The 25,977-nt window shown below is 39.6% G+C and overlaps 1 protein-coding gene across 4 annotated transcripts in view; it reads left to right on the top strand.

The window, feature by feature from the left end:
• The first annotated feature begins 1,074 nt into the window (after nucleotides 1–1,074).
• Nucleotides 1,075–25,977, top strand: part of arhgap21b (Rho GTPase activating protein 21b) — a 37,552-nt gene continuing 12,649 nt past the window's right edge. Inside the window, exons 1-9 of one of the 4 annotated variants that reach the window (XM_026148867.2) lie at nucleotides 1,075–1,269; nucleotides 2,210–2,405; nucleotides 12,886–13,068; nucleotides 13,227–13,248; nucleotides 17,662–17,754; nucleotides 18,228–18,306; nucleotides 18,387–18,441; nucleotides 21,469–21,495; nucleotides 22,844–24,416. In XM_026148867.2, coding sequence (XP_026004652.2) covers nucleotides 2,334–2,405; nucleotides 12,886–13,068; nucleotides 13,227–13,248; nucleotides 17,662–17,754; nucleotides 18,228–18,306; nucleotides 18,387–18,441; nucleotides 21,469–21,495; nucleotides 22,844–24,416 — 2,104 coding nt within the window. In that variant the 5' untranslated portion in view covers nucleotides 1,075–1,269; nucleotides 2,210–2,333. Of the gene's footprint in view, nucleotides 1,270–2,209; nucleotides 2,406–12,885; nucleotides 13,069–13,226; nucleotides 13,249–17,658; nucleotides 17,755–18,227; nucleotides 18,307–18,386; nucleotides 18,442–21,468; nucleotides 21,496–22,843; nucleotides 24,417–25,977 lie in introns of all 4 variants that reach the window. The other 3 variants (XM_026148865.2, XM_026148869.2, XM_026148868.2) reach the window with 3 other exon arrangements.

Raw genomic sequence — 25,977 nt, 5'->3', positions numbered from 1 at the left:
AAAGAATTAGTGCAATTTCAGCACTATGGGTGCATGGGTGCTACATGTGCATTACACATCACATTGTAATAAAAAAAATGTTTTTGGATCTAAATAACTACAGGCTTTAGTGCAGCTGACTTTAATGGAGGCTGAAATGAGTGATTTCTCCAGAATTACAAAGTCATACAAACGGAAACTAAAAATAATTGAAAAAACCCCCCCCCAACATTTACAATACACAATAATAAACAATATAGTTATTTAAAAAAAAAATTAAAATGAAGTTAATAACAGTACAATACTGGTACTGTGTAAGAGAAAAGCTCAAATTGCATTAATAAATAATATGTACACCATAAATCTAAGAAAAACAGCTGCTTGAAGATATAATGCTAAGTATTTAGGTTTTATATCAATTTTCAGAGCTGATATATCCCACTTGGACCCACTGAAAGTAGAACCGGCTGGACAGGACAGCTTTGTGAAATTCTCCTCCCTAACTGACCTCTGTAACAAAAGCTGCCAGTCCCAGGAACAGGTGGCTCCTTATGTTGGAGAGGCATAAAAGGGGCATTTGTCAGGGGCCCGAGAATCCGAGCACTTATTTCAGTCTGCAGCTAAAGTGCAGCGAAGGAGTGTCCATTTATTGTTAACTATCTGCTTCGTGGATAAGATGAAAGAAAAGATTTTATGCTGTGTGGTATGTGTGAAATCACCACTGCCCTCCACATTACTAGCTCAGCTCGACCTCACTTTGAACCGGGGCATGTGACTCCTCGTTCACCCTTGCTGTGCGTATTAAACCAAAACCACGACGAGTTTTTGAACGGCTTGAATTGCGGATTTGTTACACGATGCATCTTTTCATCTTCTCCCCTGTTCTCCCGGGAATACTGCTCTAATAGTTCACGGGAACGGTTAAAAAAAACGCCACCGTTTACAAGCGCAGATACAAGCTTATTGTAAACTCGCGCCTCATTGGCCCGGTCAAATACAACCCCGCTCCTGATTGGCTGATAGTGTCCTGTTGACCGAAGGTGGACTCCCAGGGAGTCGGGAACAGTGGAGGCACAAAAAAAAAAAAAAAAATTCCGAACTGCACCATGCGCCTCCACTGAGTAGGTTTGGATTAATCACCGGAAAGTCGTTTGTACTCAGACTCTATTAAATTATGACAACGCCCTCCACACTGGACCATACACGATATGTTTGTACTTTTTCTGTGGATTTTTATGGATAAGCATCGCCGTCGTTGACAGCCTGTAATGACGCTTCTCAACTACACAGGTAACTTTGTTTTAACTCCAACCGTTAGCATGGAGGCTAACTGTTAGCAGCCTGTTGCCGCAGTTTGCTTGGTTGTCGCTTTTGCCCACTTTGCTAGTTTTACAGGGAGCTTCCATAAACACGCAAAAGGGGCAGCAGTGCCTCGTGTGGACGTTTGGACCGCTTTTATTGTGGTATTTTATGTAAAGTAACAAAGGGAAAAGCTTCTTTTGTTGAGCGCTCGGGAACAACAGCTCGGCATGCTCCCTTCGTGTCTCATTTAAACATCGATTTCAATCAAGTGATTGAAATCCATCCTCTAAAAAGCACAAACGTCGGCTTTGTCGTGAAACACAAACGGCAAATAAAGCTCGTGTGTTTTTATTTTGTAAGAAATAGTTTCTGTGGGGTTTCGTGTCTCAATTTTGAATGCGACGGACATATTTCGCCCAGCCTCCCGACAGTCCCCAGTCCACTTGTTGCTGGCTATTCAGTTAATGCACCGCTGGCTCTCCACGTTGTTGTGCTTTACGCTGGTTATAGTCCTGGTGTTGGCTACTACAACATTGTTAGACTTCATTAAGTTAGTTAAAATGAATTATTATTACAGTTGACTGTCAAATTAAGTTTGTTCTACCTTTTTATTATGTGCCGTCACATAGTATTACCCTGAATCAGCCTGTTTTCAAGCACCTGAGTGTGAAGCTCTCCAAGGATGAGACACAAAAACAGCATTTAGAAGTAGCGTTTGGTTAGGACCCTGTTGCATAATGCTGATTGTCTAGAATTAATCACGAGTGGTCTGCTATTATAAACAACCAAGGTATTCATTCATGTTGTTTGTACAGACTCTTGGAGTAGTGTGAGATGTAATTGCTGTGCAGCTGATTCCTAAATCTGCCTTTGAATTCATTTTTTTAAATGCACTAAACACATATGTCATCTCATATCTCTCAAACAGATGGATTAAGAAATCCAGCAAGTATGGAGGTGTGAATCGGATTGGAGCATTTTTTTTAACATCCTGGTGGAGCTACATTTTTCATGTGGTGCTTTACAGACATCAGCATTTTAACTGAAGCTAAATGATGGCATCACGGTGGGTTCCTTCTTGTGAAGACGATGAGAGGCAACGAGCAAGATCTTCTTTCTGTGAGGTGAGTATGAGTCAGACTTCTTTAAAGTCCTGAAATGTGTTAAATGCTGATGACAAAAGGGATTTCTGTGGCCAACTGATTGCAGTTTCAGTGTTATCCCACCTCCTTCAGTTTGGTTTTGGGTGGGGGTGGGATTTGTTTGACACCAAGTACCAGCTGTTTGTGTTTGTAGCAACCCCTGCTGAATTCTTTTGCTCTTTATGTCAACAACGTGCCTCTTATCTATTCTTGTCATAAATATGCCCATCAGATTTTTGTTTCTTTTGAGTGCTTCAGATTTTTCTCAACTAAGATTGGCTGTGGTAGATGAACAGATCAAAAGAACAGGTTTTGGTTACAACATTTAATCAGATTTGAAATTATAATCAAACTCAAACGATGGTGTTTATTCAAGACCCGTCTTTCAGATTTTTAAGCTGTGACCCCTGTACCAGACAGGACACCATCTGCTCCTCTGAAAGCTTGCAGCCTGAATGAAGACCTTTATACTGTAATAAAGTAGGTAGCAACTGGGACTCTTTGAAATGAAAGGGCACCTATTTATAGTCTGTAGTTTTCTTTGATTTCCTCCATTGCCTTTAATCTAATATTCAGCTTGTCATTTAAGCCTCCCAAGTTTGCATGATCACCATCCCTAAATGAGGGACATACAGGTGATTATGTTGTTACTTTAAACTAGGTAGATGTGCTGAATTTGATTTTTGTATCTCAGACTCAGGGCAGCAGATAATGCCTAAAAAATTATAATGAATCAATTACAGAGTAATAGAGTTGGTTTTCCGGGGTTTCTTTTTCTAATTTATTCACAGGGATGAGGTTTTTTTGTTTGTTTTTTCCTAAGAGGCCTGAAATTAAAATTTCTGGATCAACCAGCACACCACATACTAGCGCATTCACTGTTGAAGCTCATTCAACAGACACAGCCTTAGCTGCATCTCACTGTCACAGCTAAGAAAACAAACTTAGATGATGTGCTTACCTTTTGTTATTTCAGCCATCTGGATACATGCTTGCCACTACTACACTCATTTAATGAATGAATAATACAGCATGAGAGAAAATAGACAGTTCTTTTGCATAGGATCCCAGAAACCTGTTTGTGAATACTTTAGTAAGTGTTGATGTGCCATGAGGGAAAGCCACAGCATAGTGCCGTGAGAGGAAATCCTCCTTTTTAGCACTCCCTCTAATAAGACTACCACACAAACCAATTCATGTGCTAATTTTGAGCCGGAAACCCCCTGGAGTCTCTGGTTCAGGGATTTTCTGGAAATGATGACACTGGATTTAATTAATGACCTAAGAATTTTCCTAGGCGGATTTTCACTTTCTCTTAGTATCTTAAAAGAGCGTGCAATGGCTGCATTCGTTGGGAATCAAGAAAATCATTTGGATACAAGACTTGTATATTAATTTAGAGAAAGCATGTCACTGTTGGTGTTCTTGGAATTACATCAGGGGGACGGGAGCTGGATCTGGGGGTGGGGGAAAAGTCTTTCTCACCCACCCTTGCTTAATTCTTTACTAGTCTGTCCTGTTCTTTTAAAGTTTTCTCATCCGTTATAACTATTAGACATGTGGAAAGTGTTTATAGTGAATACTGTGAAGCAGACGCTTAAAAATGGAGGAAAAATATCTGTTATTTGAATCAAGAGTTTGATTGGTGGCATTATCCTCCTCCACACTGGAGTGTCTGTCTGCTTTATCAGCTGAATAGTGCGTGGTATTCAGACATTGCAGCTGAATCCAAATAGCAGACAGCCCTTCCTCTGCTTGGATTTCAGACATTCATTTAGCGGCACAGTGCTGCTTAGTGCTGATGAGTGTGCTGTTGTGTGATTATGTGTGTTTTAGGAATTTCTATATTGGCCTATGGTGTTTACTAAATCAAACTCTATTGTATGGGTTTTCCCCCCTACAGCTTCTGTATGATGAATGCCTTTTTCACGATGGATAATTCCAGCTTTTCATTCTCTAGTAGAACAACAGAAATGAGAGTGGTTGGAACTGGATTATTGTTTTGGATGATGAAGCATGATCCATATTTAGCACCGTAGGAGACCATTGACAAACAGACTTCCCCTGTCACCACAACCCTGGCTTCATTAAAGCTCAGTGTTTATCTGATTTAGGCTTGCTGCCTTTTTACAGAACCCTCTGCGCAGGCATCGTATGGTTAACTGATGGCAATCGGAAGGGAAAATTGACCTTCAATTGGATAGAAGTCGTCTGTTACTTCCTGTTGCGTTATGATTGTGTCTGCAGCGTCTCACGAGAGAACATACAAGATGGGCTGTGTGATTCAGTTTTTCCTCACTGTGTTGTAAAACATCTATGTCTACACATGGAAAACTGTGTGACATGCTCTGTGTCTTGTTCAAACAACTAAGAAAGATTACAGATGGTTACAGACAAATCCAATAAGAGGGGATATTTTCCTTTTTAACAACTGCTCACTAAATCATTTTGAAAGCAAAGTGCCCGTTACACATGTCCCAGTGTTTTTGGTCCAAAACCTAAAATATAGGCAGTTCTATCAAATATGTTAACATGTTATTCGTTTTCAGTAGCTTGTATTTTTAGTAAAATTTGTGAGATAATGCCAGTGTTTTTGACATGTCTGCTCAGAAAACAAGTGGCATCAGTAATTTCACCCATTGAGGAGAATGAAAAATTAAAGCAAATGATCCTGCAGAGAACTGAAGTATCACTACAACTCCTTGGTGCTGAGCTTTTTTGAAATTGTCTTTTTTTTTTTTAAATAATTCACTGCTAGTCTTTCGCGTATGCAAAGAGGCTTCTCCGTGCCCTCTGGGGTTTCAGTAACGATCAACAGAAAGTATGTTCAAAATTACAACCAAGGGGTGGGCTTACAGCTGCTGAGCAAGACTGTTTATTTACCAGCTTTAATGTTTATAACAGCAGCATTGTATGACAAACTCATACGGGATGTAACAGGATTTCTTTCAGAAAAGTTGTTAATGCTGGCACGTTCGACCAGCACAGTGTGGACTAATGAGGATATTAAGCTTTATAAGACAACGAGATAAGACAATGGTTGTGCCGTGATTTTTTTTTTTTTCCCTTTTTTTTGAGTGTGGGGTATATTTTTTAAAATTTTTAATTATCACTCAAAGAGAAACCAACAGTATGTCTTGTCTTGGTTTTTTTTTTGGGTGGTTTTTTTTGGGTGGGGGGGGGGGGGGGTTCTCTCTCTCTCTCCCCCCCCCCTTTTCACATTGTGCAAAACTTCTATGTGCCCTCTTTCACAGGTGGTGCTCTCTGCTGCTGACAGAGCAGAGTAGATTCAGATAGACGTGTTCTTGCAACAGGCGAGTAGGATCTCTGACAGCGGTACAGGAGATGGCTTGTCCCAAAAGTTGCTCGTTTGGTTTCTAGTTGTTTTTGTTTATAAAAGATTTCTAGAGAGATTTCTATGAGAGGTGACTAATTATACTGATAAAGTAGCTAAGCTGACAACAGTGAGAGGTGAAGGAAAGAGGATCACTGCTGTGAGTGAGAGGGGGTATCAGGTGCCAAGGTGAGATGGCATTTCCACATTTTAAAACAACAGAGATCAAATTACTGCTCAACAAACCAGAAGTCAAATGTGTGCTAGTAATGGAGTACACCTCGGCCTGAAGGAATGCCATTTGGGTTTTATGTGACACTAAGACTACGTCCACACTAGCCCGGATAGATGTGAAAACGGCATTTTCGTCTGAAAACGCTCTGTGTCCACACTAGCGTTTTCAGTCGTTTTCACAGAGTTGTGCGTCCACATTGAAACGGCCAAAAACGCTTACATTCCAGTCCTGCGCTTTCACAAAAGCGAGTGAGAATTAAAGAATTTGAAGAAAAGCTATCTGTACAAACTGATATTAATCATTTTTAGGGCTGTCAAAATTGAGAGCAGTCAAAACAACTGCTGTATAATGCACTCTGCTATCTTTGTTTAATTGGTCACATGACTGCATCACATGACTGAAATGCGTCATCGTCTTAGAAAGCCTGCGTTTTCGAGTGTCCGCAACGGGACAGCTCCGTTTTGAAATGTATGCGTTTTCAAGAGCGTTTTCAAAACGCTGTGTTTTTCCTTGGGGAAAGCGCCGTCTCAGTGTGGACGGGAGGCCAAAACGGAGAGAAAACGATGCGCTTTCAAACAAAAATGCATTAGTGTGGACTAGGGCTGGGCGATATATCGAGTTTTTTAAAAAATATCGATATATTTTCATACGAGATATAAGATGTGACAATATCGTTTATATCGATATAGTCTGTTACGTTATAATTATACTTGTGGATCCGCAGGTTTGCCTCTCTTTCGTCCACTTTTGTCTCTACGCAACGTTACTCGGCCTCGCCTCTCCTTCACTGAACACAACTCCGCCTCCCCCATAGCTTCACCTGCAGGCAATGACAAGATGAAAGCGGAAAATCTCCGTTAGCGAGTTACCGTGCGTGGGGCTGGACGGCGTCAACGTGTTAGCGAGCTAACCGCGCTAACGAGCTAACCGCGCTAACGACATGCAGCCAGGAGGACAGTGCGCCTTATGTATGAATTCTGGTTGTGCTTACTGACCGCGAACCGATTTTATGTGGTACACAGCGCTCAGCAATCTGTCAAAAAATGTTTTAATATGACTTTGCTAAGCTACGGAGCTGCACCACTTGATGGATTGTCGGAGGATTACGGCTAACGAGGAGGAGCCTCGCGGAGTGATACGTACTGTGTGTTTAAGGACCACAAATGGCACCTGTTCAGAGACGTGGTGCAGCTGTGAAATCTGTCTCTTTGTTATTATGCTCAGCGTCTATTAGTTTACATTTTGACTGCACAATTGTGAGCTTTTTGTTATGCACAAAAACAACATTGTTTTCTTTTATTTATGGACCATGATTATTTAATAAATGCTGATAATTTATTTTTGAGTAATTTCTTCATGTACATCTACGCTGTATGTAAATAAAAGTGCCCGTGTGACATCTGGGGCACAGTGTGACTAAGAACTCTCTTTTTGTTCTTAACTTATGGCTTTAAAAAAAAATCGAGATATATAATATATATCTCGATTTTTTTTTAAAGCCATAAGTTATATGGCTCGATATTCGATATCGAATATCTCGATATTTTTTAGCTGGATGGCGATATAAGATATTATCTTATATCGCCATCCAGCTAAAAAATATCGAGATATGAATTTTGGGTCATATCGCCCAGCCCTAGTGTGGACGTAGCCTAAGGCAGTACAGAGAACGGTTTCACTGATGATTTGCACCTCTGTTTAAGTAAAATTCAGTGTAAATCTTTTCTTTTATTGTCAGTAATTGATTTAAAACTGTGAGATGTGGGCTGCAAACTTGTTTTTTGTTTGTTTTTTTTACTTTAAAATTTTTTTGGGAACTACTGTACTGAACGAAGCTTCAAAAAGGTAATTTTTTTTTCCAAACCACACAGATCTGTGTCAGCATACGGGAAAAAAAATCCCACATAAATGGCATTCAGTCATTTCCTTCTCATCCATATGTTACAAGTAGAAGTGTGGCGTGCAGAAAATGCACCACGTGTCTGTGTAGACTGTAGACTGAGTAATGATACTTCTCCTAACCTTGTCCTGCAGTACAAGGCTGGAACGCCCAGTGCTCACCAGTGGCTCTCTGTATCATTATCTTAGGCTTTTCACAGCTAAGTGCTTGGTTTGGATGGGATGTGGTGTAGAATTTAGCAGCCCACAGAGAACTATGTTTCCTCACATTTGAAGGTTATGTGAAAGCTGATGTCATGTGGTGCATGTAATGTCTGATTTGGTGATGTCAGCAGAGGCTTTCAGACATACAGGCCTCGCAGTGTGGTTTCATAAGATTTGTTAACAAACACTTGTCATGTTGTTGTATATCAGTTTTTTATGTGAAAACTGCTCTAATCTCTGTGGTAGGGGCACCAATGGTGTAGTCAGCATAAAAACTCCTGGGGGATAACCACCTGTTCTTTGGATTCAGCATACTTGAAACAGTGTATGTACTCCTGTGTCATTTGTCAAAGAACATTTACTTCTGAAGACACTTATTTTGTCTGTGCATTAAGACAAGGTATGGTCTTTGATATGTTAAGGCATCTCAGTGCTCTTGTATGGTGCGATCCGTACTTAATATTAGGACTGCAACTAAAGATTCTCAATGTAGTCGACTAATCTGCCAGTTTGTCTTTGATCATTTGATTAGTCAACAATTTTTTTCAAAAACTCTGATCTTCGCTTCCTCGGGGCAAACCTCCTGTTTTAGGCTCCAGTACCTCACCTGCTAAATTCTGCCCACTTGTGAATATCACCCTGTTGACCCAGGAAACAAATGAATTTGGAAATAATCACATGTGTATTTTTATCAATATTCAATAGGGCCGTCAGAATAAAAATGAAGTAAATAAAAAATTACGTAATAAAAATTAAAGTGGTAGTAGTATTTTTTTATTTTAAAGTGTGTAATTAGGAAACTAAAAATAGCTTCTGTCAATAAGTTAAAATAAAGCTTCAAATCCAAAAAAACCACTTTTTTTTCCAGTCCAAAATAACAAGTTTGCAAAGTTTACAGATGATTCAGTTCAGTTCATGAATTCACAATTGCAGTGTGCATGCTGTGGAGTGAGAGGATGTTCCCAGCTGGTAATAACCATGCTAAAGATGCGCTCTGTTATGACTTCAGCCATTTGACAGAGTGGCTGAAGTCATTTGGCTGAGTTTGTCTTTACAGGACAAAATCAGCTACACGCCTTTGATTAATACAAGTAAAACAGGACAAAATAGAATTAAAAAACAAACAAAAAAACGTTACTAATCACAAATTTGGTTGCATGTCATAGTTTCCCTATATGGTTTAGTGTTCAATGCCAATTATGCTGTTTAACTGACAGTGTATTGGTTTACTATCGCATTTCACTCATTAGCTAGCAGAACTAAAAAGGTGTTCCTTTTTGCAAGCGTGATCCTGAGAAATTTCCGACAGGTAAGCTAACACAAACGTTACAGTACAAACGTTAACATAAACAAGGTATCAATGTGATGCACTAACTGAACTCCCTACAACCGACCCATTCAGAGTCAACGTCACAGGGTGCTGGTGTTTTAAATGCTCGTGCACTGCAGTAGTGTTACTGTTTCCACTGTCACATTATTGAATTATGTGGCCATTCTTTACCCAGGGAAGCATTTAAATGGTAGGACTCAACAGTGTACAGATGCAAGGAACATGGAGAAAGCAGAAGAGTGATGGTGGGTCTGTCTTCTTGTAGATGCATTGTATCTACTGTAATCTTATCTGTCAGTCTTTCTTACCCCTCTTTTTTTAATTGATAATTTTAGTGGTTCTTACTAGAGATTTAGTCAACATTTGGGATCAATATATGGAACTGGGTTAGGTTTTACTTTATAGAGCAGTAATGGTAATATTTCCCTTAGTAGAAAAACAAAAGCATCTGAGGAAACTGAGGAAAGAAATGAGTTTTTACAAAGGAGCAACAAGTCTTCACATTTAGCTTGGTCTGAGTGTGCAGACGGTGTTGCTGGATCAAGCAGTTATTAGCTCAAACATATTGAAACACTACTATTAAAAACTCAAATACTGCATTTGTCTTTGTCTTTCCAGCTTCTCAGGCTGTCTTTGACTTTTAGACCCTTCATTCAGAATAAAAAAGGAACTCTTTAAAATTACTTGGTAATTTTCTAAAACCTCTAAATATTTGATATTTGCTGCTCTGGTGATTATTTACAGCACCAAAATTTGAGATGCGGGTCTGGTCACTTTTAATTTCCAACAGACGTCCACCAGATTAGCAAATGCCTTCTCGAACCTTCTCCAAACTGCCTCACCCAGTGCAAACAGTCTGGCATTCTAGTGATTCATAAATAGGTGAGAGGCATTCATTTGTGGGCAGGAAAGAGAGGTGTGTCATATTTTGATGTGGACGTTCCTTTCATGTGCTTTTCTTTGTAGCCCCTTTTTCACAAGTCATGATTTTCTTTTATGTTGCTTCCCCTTTGACCTCTTCTCACAGTTGTTTAAAAGTGGTATCAACTGTGAGGTTGATACAACTCCTCCACAACAATACCCATTTTTGTTGTTTGTTGTTTTGGTTTTTTAAATTAAGTGAGGGAAATGCCCATCTAGAATTTACTGGAATGTCACATCATTAATAACTATGCGAGTGGCAATGATAACACTGCATGGCCAGACCATGTCTAAAGATTAAAGGTTGGGAAATTATTCTCTGGACAAGTTGCTAAATCTGATCCAGTAAACTGAGGCTGACTTGCCCTGGAGACACAAGGGCAGCAGTGCAGGCATTTCAAACATCCAGTCCTATCACCAGAAACAGTCGTCTGGGCACACATTTAATACAACCAGAGCTCATACAGACATAGACTTTAATGTGGAAGTGCTGGTATCACAGTACAGCCAAAGCTCATTCAAAGGAAAACCTGTTCTGCTGGTTTAATCAAAACACATGGGTGTCAGCTGCACCTGTAGCTCTGTTTCCCAGCCAGCTATTAGTGCTCTGGTTTCTTATCCTGTGTACATTTGAAACCTTTATGTGCCCTGCTTGTGATGTTGCTTGAAGTAAAATGTATTTCAAATAGTTTGTCCCTTTCAGCAATATATTGGTCAAAGTGGCCAAATAAGACTGTTAAGAAGGCTGTAGAGAACACAGTGTAACATGCCTTAACTTGGTATACACCTTCAGGCATGCATAACATTTGAGAAGAGTCAATGAGTGTGAGACAGTCTGATCAGTCTGCGAAGTACTCAAGAGTAGTTGGGTGGAAAGGTGGAAAGTTTTAGGTCTGTGCTGACAAACTGTTTTTTGAAATGTTTGTTTTGTCCGTTCATCACTGTGTGCAACAGCTGTTTGGTTTTGCTTAAAACAAACAAAAACAAGTTTTGTTTGTTTGTTTTAATGTGTACAAACAAATTCTTTCAAATTCTTTTCATAGGTTGTTTGAAAATGGATGTAATTCCTCCCAGTTTTCTGACATTTTGTTTAACATTTCTGCCCAAGCAGAGATGGCCTGAATGCAAGCTCATCAAATTCTTCACATTGTTGGGGAAAGTCTGTGCTTCAGTGGGGAGGGGGAGGGTTTGTTTGAGACAGGATGAGGAAATTAGATTTATTTATTTATGTTTATTCAGACTTTTCAAGGCTGATTGGATAGAGGTGTTCTGAAAGTTATAGTGGAGAATGACAGGATTGGTATAAACACTGGCTTGAGGTCAGTTTAAAAAAAAAAAAAAAAAAGAGGTTATGTAGGACAGATTTATAAGCTGTTATGTTAAGTGACAGAAACCAGCTGTTAATTATATGACGAAGTTGTTATTTTCACTTGGAAATTTTCAAAAAGTGTGAGCCTATGGATTTTAATCAAAGCGTTAAGCTCTTTTTGTGTTTTTAAAATCATTATTGTCGAAGTGTTTTATTTATATTTGCTATGCTATATTTATATCTGATGTACTTTTTAATGTTTGTATTTATTCTTTAAGACAATTTCAATGAAAAAGTCGAATGTATTTTGCATATACATTCTGAAAACGGTGAGAATAAAAGGACATGCTTCTTGTGTTTGTGCATCCTGTCCTCACAGTTTGACAAATATGAGGAAAATAAGTGATTACAAAACCATTTAAGGCTTGCATTCACTGGGGGATGACTTATTAGGCAAGATACTTGATAATATACCATTGAAAGTGAAAGCCACAAAGACATTTGTGGACTTGCTGAACAAACTAATAAATAATTTATCCGTATTTACATTGTGTTTTACGCAGCAGATGCTGCCTTTATTGCCAACACAAACAGTAAAACGTGCAGTGATGTGAAAGTAACAGGCTTGCGTCATTTAACGACGCTGTAGATTTTAATTGTATTTATTTTTTGGGCCATCCTTCAAAAACTAATGAGAGATGGCCCAAAAAGTGTTTGCGAACTGAAATAGTAGTGCATATTTGAAAGGAGGAGTTCTGTGTAAAGGAGGCGTTGCTACAAACACGATACCACAAAGGTGTGAAGCTATAAATAGTCAGTAAACACAGGAGTGATGTCTAAAGCCTGACATGCTCTACTCCAGCTGTGTAAATGGGATACTCTGAAATGACTTGATGGTAAACACTGGGCAACCACTAATGTTTTCATAAGCCCATTCTCCTCTTCACTATGTTAAGCTGAAATGAATGACCCTATGCTAATGCACAGTAATTCCTCTGAAAAGGATGTTTGTTGATGTGGGAATTTGTGGTGGCTTTAACATATGATGTAGTTCTGTTTTTGTTTTTTTTTTGTTTTTAACTTTATCTTTTTATTTGTGCCCATTCCTAGATTATGTAGCTAAAAAATTCTTTTATCAGAACTATTTTAAATCTTCTTTAGAAAAAGATGCTCCTTTTTTTTTTTTTTTTTTTTTTTTTTTAATTGCTTCTTAAAACTTTCTTTGTTCAGAGTGACACTCCAGAGTGGAGGAGCTTGGCTGATTCGGCCGCAGCGCCGTACCCAACAGATGACGAGCCATTCTCATGGCCGAGGCCGAAAACTGTGCGTTTGCATCGCACATCCCAAGGCTTCGGCTTCACCCTTCGACACTTCATTGTGTACCCGCCGGAGTCAACGCTGCACTACTTTCCGGTAGATTTCACATCTCAGAAACTTTCATGAGTTTTATTGACCTGAGTATTGTTTGCCTCTTATCACATAAGATAGCATTAAGTCAGCAAAAAGCCTAGTACTGAAAAGACTCTGACCATGAGCAGCAAAGTCACTTGAGGATTTCTGTGCTTTTACAGGAGGAAGATCATGGCCGCAGAGGTAAGCAGAAAAATTCAGCTGTTTCTTCTTATTCCTACCTTTCAGTACTGCTGAATCAGAGCAGTTCATCTGAATTGCATCCACCCTTCAGCTCTTTTTATTTTTTTTATTTTTTTTCTTCTAACGTAGTGAGTAGACATAGACTTTATTTAATCCCACACTGTGGAAATTAGCTTGTTACTGCAGCACAAGGGCCAAAAGGAAGAGGTGAATTAGAGATGTATTAGAAAACAATACAAAAGTAGAAAAAAATAAATAAGAAGAACAGACTGGTAATTAAAAAAAACAACAACCCCAAAATACTATATTATGTAAAGATAGTTACTATATGCAGTAAAATACACCAAGATTTTCCTTTTTTATGTGTACATAAAGTGCATTGGGTATAATGTAGTTTCTGTGAAAGGTTTGTTTAGCACCACCTCTTTCTGTCCTGCTCTGACTCTCCTCACTACACATTTTGTTCTGGCTGCTTTTCAGCCTTTTTCATGCCCTTAGAAAGAGATGGTCTCAGTTTTCAACAAGCTGTGTTTGACAGTGAGTGTTATGGTTTGGTTTCTTCGTTATAAATATTCACACCCTGTCTATGGCAGACGTATGTCAATCCATTACTGTTTTTTACCTTTTCGGTATGTGACCAGAATAACCGGAGTAGCCTGAAGTTACCAATACGTCACATGCTTTGTTTAAAGTGTGATATAGTGAAACAGAAAGTAGAGAAGAAGAGAAATTAGAAAAGTGCCTGTAATGTTTATTTGTTTGTAAGTATTTTTTTGGATTTAGGCCAGTTTTGAGGAAATGCACTGTCCTTGAGTTTTTGCCAAGTGAGACTGAAAATGTCTAGATTCAATTACTGAAACTGCAAGGAAGTATTTTCAGATCTTTCAAACAATGTTGTGTTGTCATTCTTCAATGGACACCGAGCATGTACTTGTACCTGTTGGGCTAGAATGGATTTCATTTAAATTTTGCTCCAATTATTTTGAATAAGAACGTTGGTCCATCTGCTCAACTTATTTTTGTGGGTGTCAGTAAATCTATGAGACATTTATAATCACGGCAGAGCAAAACATGTGCTGGAAAGTAGCCATGTAAATTTGCTCGCACATGTTGAAGTTATTTATTAAATGTACAAGTAATCGTTTTGTTTTCTTACAAAATGGAAAGCCCCATAAAGTCCTCGGAAGATCACGATCTAAAGTTGTTAAGTGTTAGTGTCTAGTGGCTAATATGAACAAAATCTAATATTTCTGAAGAATGTCTTTAGTGGCCATCTTTAAGAGTGTTGGTCTTTTTAAAAAGGAAATTCACCTCTGGGTATTTTTTTTCCCTTCACAGTTCAACAAGTTAGGCCAAATAGAAATTTCAAGCTGTAACACTTTACTGTTTAAATCAGAGATGTCTTTCCAAGATAATTTCTTAGGTGTTTATTCTAATAAAACTATTATGAACACTTTCTGATACTTTATACAGCAGATATTGAGCTTGCTTATTGTTCAGATATAAAACCTCAAGTAACATTACAGGAAAGCAAGGTGCCATTAAAGTATATTATTTCTGTTTCACCCCCCAAAATTGAAACACTTTAGAGGCCCAGCACTCTGCCCAGCGCTTTGCTGCTTTGGATCAGGTAAGCCGGAGAATATTAAAGAATCCCGGTAGTTTTATAATGCTCCTCACAGGGGCTCACAGGCAGCAAGAAAAAAGCCAACCTGAGGGCTTTTCAGTCCAGTCTGAGTCAGCAAGCAAACAAACATGCTGCCTCCCCAAAACGTGGAGGATAAAGCTGCACTGTCGTACCTCTGATGTTTTTTTGTTGTTGTTATGAATCAGTTTTTGACGTGTATTTCTTTATTCAGAATAAAAATACACCAAAGCAGTATTCTATAGGTTTATTTACAGTGCAACTCAGTTTTATTATTGTGCAAATGGTCCCATCAGTTTTGTGTATTTTTGCAAAAAAATGTGTCGGGACAACAGTAGGAGGCAAATTAATGTGGGAAGAATTGGATGAAGTAGAATTACTTACAGAAAGAGCTTCATTGCATAGATGACCTTCACATGAAAAGGTGATGGAAACACTAATAATATAAAACGAATCATAAAGAGTTTTCTCAAAAGTTTTTAAGTCATTTAAGGAACTTGACCTTAATGGATATGGATGAAAACAGCAAATTACAGCAACAGACTTATGTTTAAGGGTGGCTGTCTTATTGCTGCTAGCCTTTACCACATCCAGGTTAAATGTTAAAGTTAATAGAAACTCATACAAGGATGTTAAAAAACAAACAAGAGAATTGGTATATGTGAACTATCCGAAAAAGAAAATGACCTTTAGGACGATCCCCAACGTCTCTAAACAGTTTAATAAACATAGTTTTGTGCCTCAAAATCGGGTTTCGGGTTATTTGGTAATTAGACCTCAGTGAGTCTTAAAAACACTGCATCCACCCTAATTTGCTGTTGACATAACTGATCATTCAGATGAAGGCTGGTTGTTATTCTGAAGACGGAAATGTGAATTTACTTAAAACCAACAAGCCCCCCCCCCTCCCCCCCCAAAAAAAAGAATCCGAGTTATGGATGTGCTGTGGTTATGGTGTGCCACATCACCATCCATTCACAAATTGTACAAGAGTCCGCTTCTTCCCAAGACAAAGATGCTCTGTCATGGCTCGGGTCACGTTTGGGTTCACCAGTGATCTGATAATTGCTGCCTTTTACCTCATTCACAGCTCTGTCTTTTTTAAAACTGCTTATGGGGGACAGGCATTAATATTTTTGTTTTTAACCATGAAGCTAATTTATGGTGGGTTATTCAGTTTTTGCCTAGAAATTATTTTGCACTATATTTTAATAGTCTTCATTAACATAACGGTGAAACCTGCATAGATAAATATGAGTCAGCTGTGGGCACAAACTTCTCTTGAGTTTTCCTGGAGCAATCCAAACCTGTTCCTTTTTTTTTCCATTTTCTTGGAAAGGTTTTTAAAGGAACACTCAAACTTTTGTGGCATGTGCATTTGTTTTTGTGTATCTGTGCCGAACATTGAGAAATGAATTTAATCTTTATCTGCACATCCACGTTTGGATAAAGCAAACAAACACGTATTTCTCAAAATACTGGTTATGCACAGGAAATGGTTTGGCGCCAACGGGATTAGTGAGGTGCTAAGCTTATGTGTGAGCTATTATACCTTGGTGACATTAATACTGCCATTTGTTTTAGTCTGTCTCTTATTCAGTGCAACTCCCAACATGCATCTAGATGTTCTTAGTGGCATTTTTAGATGGCTTCATTGAAGAAATTAGGACTTGCAACTTCTCAGAATACCACCAGATGGAGCATCTCTTTTTGGTGTAGCAGTATGGGAGTCTTGTACTATATTACATAATGTCCCCAGGATGTGATTCTGCATGAGTAATTACGGGTGTGTGGAAAGGAGGGGGAGAAAAAAAATAAATAAATTTTGAGTTTGGTCTGGTGTAAAAATAATTAGCTTTATCGGCCTGTCAGTGGCATGATCATTAGGTGTCTTACAAGATCATGTCTGAATTTCTAAACAACAACAAATGTGGAGTATTTTAATACTATCACGCCCGCTCTCATGCTGGCTTTTCTGTCTGCTCTAGTTTGGGATGACTCACTAGCAGAATGTTAACGATTGGGCCACTCTGGCTGTGCCCAGAGCTTTTGCTCAGTTTATAAGGAAAGAGTGGGAGTTGAGGCAGCTGAACACACTGTCACTCCACCTCGTCTTAGTTTTAGTATCCCCCCCCCTTTTTTTTTTTCCTCTTTTCTATGGCTCTGCAGCTGCTAGGAGACAGGAGCTGCATGACCAAACGGGTTTCTTTCTCTTTTATCACTGTCCCTAAAATCACAAAGCTCCACTTCCCTGTTTAATTTTTTTTCTCCCTCTCTCGATCAGTTAATGACCATGTCTATTGAAAACTGAGAAAGAATTGGACAGACCACAGCTTACTATCCAGGCATAATGTTGGTTTGCATCCTTCCAAAGCTTGTGACAAACCTCTCTGTTCTCATATGTGACAATTTATAAAGCAATTTTACGTCTTGGGGTCAGCTTGGGTTTTTTTTGTTTTTGTTTTTTTGTTTTTCCAAATTTTTAGATTTAGTTGTGAAAAAAGGGCAAAGGTTAAAAAATGAATCTACATCATAGGTCTGCTTGTACTTCGCTAAGAAATTGTTGTCATTTGTACTAAACATTTAGGATTTTCTTCTCTGAAGGTTTTATAAATCTTTTCTTTGTCAGGATTTTCTCTGTTATGAAGTTGGAAACCTCATTAAGAGTAAATTTTCAGAACTACCCTGTAATACATTTGATATGTTTTCATGTGTTTGTATTGCATATGGTTTATAAATAAGTGTACTCTGTTCTCTACTATCAGCAGGAAGGCAGCGAAATAGACTGGAACCAATGGACACTATTTTTGTGAAGCAGGTCAAGGAAGGTGGCCCTGCTCATGGCGCTGGACTTTGCACAGGTCTGTCAAATGTCAGCCAGTCATCATTATTTACCAAAAACTACCAAAAAGAGGTTGTTCATGGGGGTGTAATTTCTTGGAAGTCACAGCATTACAACACAGTCTGCAACTTCCTCTATGATATTGTCCTACTGAAAGCATAGGGGCAAAAATGCAAGGAGTGCAGTTTTAAGTTGTCTTGACATTCCTTTCACTGTTATGCACAACATAAGCCAGGCCTGCTGCTTTCTGCCGGGTACCCTAATGATTTTAAGGATTTTAGTCAATACGGAACCCTTCAACCACACTTATTGAAAACTTTCATTATGTTACTATGTTACTTTTTTCCTTACTAAGAAGTCATAGTCATGTGCTCAAGTCTTTACTTTCTGTCATGAGCACATGTTTCCCTCACACAAAGAGCTTGAAGTTTTCCTAGGATTCTGTCACTGATGTCACTCAAGCCTTTTCTTTTTGATTTTGTTTTCTATCAGGTGATCGAATAGTGAAGGTGAATGGAGCAAGCATCATTGGGAAAGCTTATTGCGAGGTTATATCTTTGATCCAAGACAGGTAAGACTGAGTATGAATTTGTGTGCTTCATGCTTGTTGATTTACTTGCCTTGTTTAAAACTTCTTTTGCTCCCCTGCAGTGGTGACTTCCTTGAACTTTGTGTAATGCCAAAAGATGAGGATGTACTGCAACTGGTAAGTTTTCCTTTGCAATCCTGTTTTGAAAATTAGCTTTAAAAAGTTGTTGTTTTTTTTTTTTTGAAAGAGTGCTCTCTTTTCTCTAGCCTTGTAATAACTTCTGTTCTGTGACAGAGCTGCTCTAGTTTAAGGTGTTCATGTCGGGACAGCAGTTATGAGATGTAGGCAAGCTAGCTTATCCCATCAGAGTTTTCTATCTAGGCCTCCTAATCAGGCCAGTGCACCCTTTCTGTCCTCCAGAAGTGCTGCTTACAGAACCGCTGAAATGGCCCAAAAGGAGCGGTAAAGGAAGCTTTATTAAAAAATACATTTAACTTGTTGACACACAGGCCAATCTAAATAGCGCATATATTTTGAGTTTATTTCATCTATACATCTGGGTTTATACAAAGTACCATGCACATTAAAAATAAACCAAGGAATGAAAGACATCAACTGTTTTTTAAAAGAAGTTTTATTCTCACCATTTGTGGATAAATGTTCTCTGCAGCTCAGCTGTTTACTTCTAGGTAGAAGTTAGATAATGAATTTATTGTTTGTAATACAACTAAAAGTTGAGTAAGTGGTTTACAAGAAGTGGCAGGGATGCTTCAAATCCACGACAGTAACCTGTGCATGTTGTTACTGTTACTTCTCAGAAAATGCAATGTTAAAAAGGATTGATTTTAGCTGAAAGCTAAATGGGAACGGAGTTCAAATATTATGGAAAGAAATATGAAACCATTAAAATTAGGTTGCTGATAGTTTGGTTCAATTTTGGATCCAGTTCCTAAAATAATAGTAGTAGTAATAATAACTTTAAAAAAATAAATAAAAAAAATGCATGCATCAGGTGTAGATTTATTTATTTATTTTTTTTAAAAGATCTCTATAGAAAGTATTCTGGCGGTGTTAGAATAGTTTGCATTTATAGGTAGCACATGCAATGCATTTTTGCTGGTTAAAAGGGCCGACATCACATTTGAATTATATCAGCTGTAGTTAATCAGTGCTTATCCTGTTACCAGTGTCAATGAAGCGGCACTGGTAACAGGAAGCTAATGCCCTCCCTCCAAGCTGCATGTGAGCTAAAAACCAGCTTTAGTTGTGGCAGCACTTTGTGATTAAGAGTCAGGAAAATGAGAAGGTTTAAACACAAGAGAGTCCCAGTTAAAATGTAAACAAATACAGTATTTTGAAGTTTATATTTTGGAATCAGTTGCTGTATGATTTGGTAATGTTATTGCTGTTATTTTAGTTTGTGAGACTGATTAACATTAATTAGCAATCAATCCAGCTTTTTCTTTTTTTTGTTTTTGTTTTTTTTGGTTGTCTCTTTTTACGGTTTTTGATTGGAGGAAAAATTGATTAGTAATGATCTAGGTATTACAAAAATGGTGGTAGTTCCAGCTTTTCACCCAAAAACGGGTGAACCCTGTGTGCTAATCGCACAGCTCAATATTTAGGGTTCATATATTGCCTTTGTCTTTGTTCTTTGTGAGTATTGCATGTCCCCAAAACAATTTAACGTGCAGAGATAAGTCCTCATACCTATGAACACTTGAGATCTCATCATTAATCTTTCATGCATGCTGCAGGCAGCTCTTTGAAGCTACTGTGCATTTTACACAGTCAGACAAAAGTGAAAGTGTACTCATCTGTTTCATATCTATAGCAAATTACTGTAAGTGCTTTGTCAAATAGCTAAAGAATACTCTCCCTAGGGGTTGTTGTTATCTGACATCCTGTTCATTAGTTAGATAATAAACGAGCTGGGCTCTCTGTGTTACCTAGAAAAACTCCTTAGGGGTCATTTATGGCTAGATTAAATTCTCATAATAAACTTGATGGTTAATTCAATGAATCATTTATTTTGGCATCCACCTTTGCAATATCAAAATCCTGTTTAGCAAATGGTCATCTCTCTGCAAGCTTCACATTTCTCCCACAACAGGCAAGTTATGTAAAACGTTACACTGTATGTATAGCATTTTAATGAGTCGACTAGAATTAACATTGTAAATATCAGAGAGAAATAAATTATTGGTCACATTCCCTTGACTACTCCCACAGTTCTTTTCTAGTAACCAATTGACTGTCACTCCACCCCTTCTCCCTGATAGGTTCTCTTTCCCTCCTGCCTCCATTTTTCCCATCTGTAATCATTCACACAGTTCAGCCTCAAACACGTGTGTTGTTAAATCCATGGTTGCAGTGTTGCAAATGGCAAACATGCGCACACGCACACGCGCGCAAAAATATGTTGATGTAGGCACGAATAGGAACTGTCCATAAGAACAAGAGGATTATTGGAGGTGCTGGCAGCAAGACGTTACACTTTAGGAGGCAGTACACTCAGTGCTTGGAGACAGGCAGCAGTTGCTTAGCAAAGAGATGGATTGAACATTGTAGGAGCAGAAAAGGGAAGAGGACGGCACACCGTGAGAGCGGAGAAAATACAGCAGAGTGGGAAATAAAAGGAACAGGATGAATGATGAGCTGAAACCAGAAGATAAAATCAGCTGACTTCCCTGTGTTTTGAACAGGTTGATGCTAAGGGAGAGGGAGAGAGGAGGATGGAGTGGGAGGGGAGCTGTACCATCACAGCTGAATGTATAATCAGCAGCTGCTGCTTCTGTCATGTGAGCAGTACCAAAGGGAAGGAGAGGGAGACATAGACTGGAGGCACCTTGTTCAGTTAGCGTAATATTCTGGCTGAATATGGATAAAACCGTGAAGACATGAGAGCAGCATGAGAGGCAAGCTTCTGCTCTTGTCACCTCACCCAGGACAGACTGGCATAGGCAGGTCGTAACGTGGCAACCCCCTGCTTCATCTTTCCTTCTTCATCCCTCTCTACTGCCACTGCAGCTCTAGTATATTTTTAGCATGTCAAGCCCAGCTATGGCTGATTCATGTTTTCTCCCCGATGAATCTGTTTTGTTTCTCCCAACATGTGCATTTTCTTCTGCTGGCATCTTTTTCTCTTCCACCCTCTCTCCCATGATTTCTTAACGCTCTCGTTTTCTCACGCTGTGATGGCAGCCTATTTCTCTGGAGACTACTAATCTGGTAAGGAAACAGATCACTGGGTAGCCTCTTGATGTTGACGTGTTGTGCTTGCTGTATCATTTTGCATATGTCATGCGTGTGTGTCATTGTTACTGCTGGATGTTGACTTCAGGTTTTACATGATTGCTTTTCAGTTGGCTCGCATGAGTGTTTAATACTCAGCTCCGTGCTCATGATTGAAATGTGTAGACTGTAGAAATGGGCGATGCACTGTGCCTGCAGTACCTGTTAGATTGAACACTTCAGTAGGCATCCAGCTGGCATCTCAGCAAGGCCTCGCCCCTTCTTCATTCTCCATGTCAGATGTCATTAGTTTGATAAAGGCCATTGACCTCTGAACTGTAAAGGGAAGAACTGAGTCAGTCAGTGATTTCTGTGAAACACACAGCTTTATGAAAGGTTGTAAGGCTGTTGGGATCAAAGTCCTCATACCTTTACAGGTCTCATGCTTTGCTGTATGTACAGTATGCTGAGTATACCAGATAAACAGCACATAGTTTAATGTGCTAGAAGAAGTTTTATGTTTAGGTTTGTATTTATTAGAAATGACTTTATTAGCATGTGTATGGAGCATGGTTTTCCGAACGTTGGATAATAACCAGGGGGATAAATATAGCAGTTTCTCTGTGAGCGATAGGAACCGGTTGTCAGTCTGAGGCTGTAATCTGTCAGTCTGAGGTGGGTAAATGGAAACATTGGTTATCTTTCCACATTTATGTCCATTTATGACAGTTTTTATGTTATCGATTTTGTTCCCATAAACCAGTCGGTTAGCTTATTAATATACTGGTGTTACAGAAAGTGTCACTGTTGGGGCTAAATAAGTTCAGTAGGCTTGTGCACCATTTGCCAATTATCTTTTGGTGTTAGCGTTTGTGGTAAATGTTTGTTTCTTGGATGGGCGAGACATTTTTCCTTATACTAAAAAGGACAGCTGTTGTGTAACCACAAGCTTGGAGAACACAGGCTGTAATGTTGTAGAAGCACCAGTACACCACACTGTACCATTTAAAAAAATAAAATAAAATAATGTGTTGGAAACATTGTTTCTTTTAGTTAAAAATTTTCTTCTTTGGTTTATATACTGTACTAGCCTACGTTATTACCATGAGAATTCTAAATAAGGAGCAGATGAAGAGCATTGACACAGCTGAACTGCCTGAAACGCCTCCGCGTTCACTCACACTGCAACATGCACTGCCCACACACATACATGCAGTAACATTTGTAATATCACGCTTGACTTCTCTGTAAGTAGCTAGTATCGAACTGACGTGTGTTATGCACACTTTGCAATTGCTACTTGTTCTCATCTGTTATAAACATTTCTCTGTTGCTGTGTTTCTAGGCCTACTCCCAGGATGCCTACCTCCGTGGCCACAGTAGCTACAGCGGAAATGCCTGTCACATTCCTGATCCACCTTCATTATGCTACCCCAGAGTAGACTGTAAGCCTACGGGCATGGCCCAGCCGACAGACTCGGTGGGGCAGGTCTGCCGAGCGCCAACAGCACCTCCAGACCATGGGTACCGTAAGGAGATTACTGTGCCCCCAACACCACCTCTGGCATCGTATCCTAAGAGCCAAACAGCAGTGTGCATGCGCAATGACAGTGTGAGGACAGTGGTAGTTCCTCATAATACAGCCCATATGGGGCGCATGGTTCCAGCACACAGGATGGAATTTATGGAACCTGCCTTTGTTAGGGGGAGGCCTGGGTCACTGGCCCAGTATCCTCAACCTCGAAAGGCAGATGTCTATCCCGGTGGTCCTGGAATGGTTCCATATGGAGCTCAGGTGTCAAACTACCCAGGAAACCACCAGAGCATTGATTGGCGCACTTACCAGACATACAGGGAGTACATTGACAACAAAGGGATCCATTCTCATGGTAGTCGGACTATCCAGGAGAGGCTGGACAGTTTACGAGCTGCTGGTCAGGCCAGCTTTGGCCCTACTCATCACGTTATGCGGGGAGACTGGGGTCCTAAGGTGATACGGCGAAGGAGTACTTCCCATGACCGGTCATACCAAGGACCTCCACCCCACCTTCAAGTTGCCCCTCGCAGTGCCTCACAGGATCGCATGAGCAGTGCAGAGAGGATTAGTAATGCAAGGAACTGGCCCCCTCGAAGCGTGTCCCAAGATGGCCTAGTTCACAAATCCCGGGCCCGATCCACAGACTATGTGGACCCTGCAGAGCTGGCCCGGCCCAGTGACAGGAGAGGGGGATATGGAAGGGCAGACCAAGGTACGAGGCTCAGTAGGCAAGCCATTCCCAGGCAGGCCATGGTCTACAGGCCTTCTGTGGGATACAGTGGCGGTATGAGGGGGCCCCCAGTCCCTTCTCTGTATACTAAAGGACACGATTCTCTTCAAACTCGCTCTTCACCCATGCTCTCTGACAGACCCTTACATTTTGCAAAGAGTTCAAGTGTTGAATATTCTTTCGCTGACCAAAGAGTTTCAGGCAAAGTTAGCCCTGCAGGCCAAGCTCTCCAGCAACTTCAAAGCAGGGTGCAGGCTGAAACCATGCAACCTGTTGAGGTAGGCAGAGATGCAGCATTGGTAGGACTCAGATCTTCTTCATGCTCTGCTCCCAAAGAGATGCCCCAGAGGCCTAGCATCCTCAAGCCACCTCACTCAGATTCCCAGAGTCAAGTAAATGGGCAAAGCCCCTCTGAGAGTATCGTGGTTCTAAGGGAGAAGCCTCTATCTGGAAAGAACCCCAGCCCCCTCCGGCAACCCTCCTACATCCTGGCTGTCAATGACGATGGAGGTGACTCCACGGCCGATGTGGTGGCGTGTTGGCTTCCTAACGATGCACGTCGAGAGATCCAAATGCGCCGCCTTGGGGAACGGTGTAACACCTCCTGCTCCAGCAACCTGGACGAGTCTCTGGACTCCATTCCATTCATCGGTAAGAGAATCCGTAGTAAGCCTTGCTGCTGTGCTGCTGCTCGTTGTCATGGCAACAACCGCAGACCGTAGTAACATTGTTCGGACCAGTAGTACCAATACTGTAGATGGTTGAATAGCATTAGCACTATAGGCACTAATAAAAATCAGTTCACAAGTGGTGGATGGATGGAAAGCTGACTCCGATGCTTGCAGGTTAACTGACACCTATGGTTTCACTGTTAATCTGATTCAGTGTGTGTAAATATAGCGGTGGGGAGATGCAGTCTGTGTTTACAGATAAACTAATCTCCCTGGGAAGATGATATTAATCAGTTTTTGCGGCTTTTAGTGTGTGTTTGTGGGATGTTTGATTTAACCAGGGCAGAGTGAAGGATGGTTTAAGCCTTTTAGATTATATTGAATTTCTCTGAGACATTGTTTTCTTGGATGTTCTCCCTTCAAAACAGATACATTACACTTAAATAGTCACAAAATTGATTTTGTGATGATTAAATTGTTGTTATCTCTAAAGTAACTATCTTACTATGAACATGTTAAGTGTATGTCAAGTTTCTTGCAGTGTTTTGCTTTTGCCTATGTGTGTCTGCCATTTTAAAAAGGGCATTTAAGTCTGATGAGAATTAAAACGGTCAAAATGTAATTGTTTGCATTAATATAATAATCATAAATAAAGGGAACAGTCACTCTGTTTAATGTTGTGGAATAATGTGGATATTGCTATTATTACATTTCTAGAGACAATACTGATGAAATGCAGATGGATGACCTTTTGATTTTTAAGAGGACCCGTCCCAATTTTTTTGAGGGACGGGTATTACAATTTTTTTTTCTCTTTGTTTCTTTTCTGCATTCTGGGTCTTTTTGTGTGTCCTCCATCTGTCTCTCTTTATGTATGTATTATGTATTATGATCTGTCTGTCCATCTGTCTGCCACTTCGTGTGTCTCTCTAAAAATCACAGAAAATGGTAGAAAGGGGATCGGTGAGAGGGGATAAGCTGTTATTTGCAGTTAGATTTTGCGTCATTTGTTTTGGGCTTTACTGTTGTTTGTGCTTGTTGAGTTTTGTTCTTCAGCGAAATGGTCAATACCCAATAACAAAGACTTATAAGGGATTTGTTTTCAGACTGAAACAGGGGGATAAATTCACTTTACTTAAATAATATAGTTTCTTATTTTGACTAGACAGTATTAGCTGGTACTTTCTATTCTGTTTTGTTACCTCTTGTATCAGTCTGCTAAAAATGTGAATTTTATTGAATAACTATCAGATTTGTTCCATCTATTTAAAAAGATGACTTTTTAAATAGACGGAATTTATCATGGAAACAGTAAATTTCCATCATGGAGGTCCTGCAGATTATTTTGGGTTTCTGGGAAAATTGCTTAGGATTAGCTAGAACCACCCTCTTCTTGTCTGTCAGGAGTATGAGCTGTTGCATGCAGAGTGCTGTTTATTAGAAGTGTTACTTCCTCCTATATTGAGCTTATCAGATGTTTGAAAAGGATGGAAGACTTTAAATTTAGTGATGGAAACAACTTTAGCAAAGTAGCTGAAGAA

This window comes from Astatotilapia calliptera, chromosome 18 (assembly GCF_964374335.1).
Source record: "Astatotilapia calliptera chromosome 18, fAstCal68.1, whole genome shotgun sequence".
Classification (NCBI taxonomy): Eukaryota; Metazoa; Chordata; class Actinopteri; order Cichliformes; family Cichlidae; genus Astatotilapia; species Astatotilapia calliptera.
The sequence above is the reverse complement of the archived record's forward strand: the minus strand, read 5'-3'. Positions and strand labels throughout refer to the sequence as shown.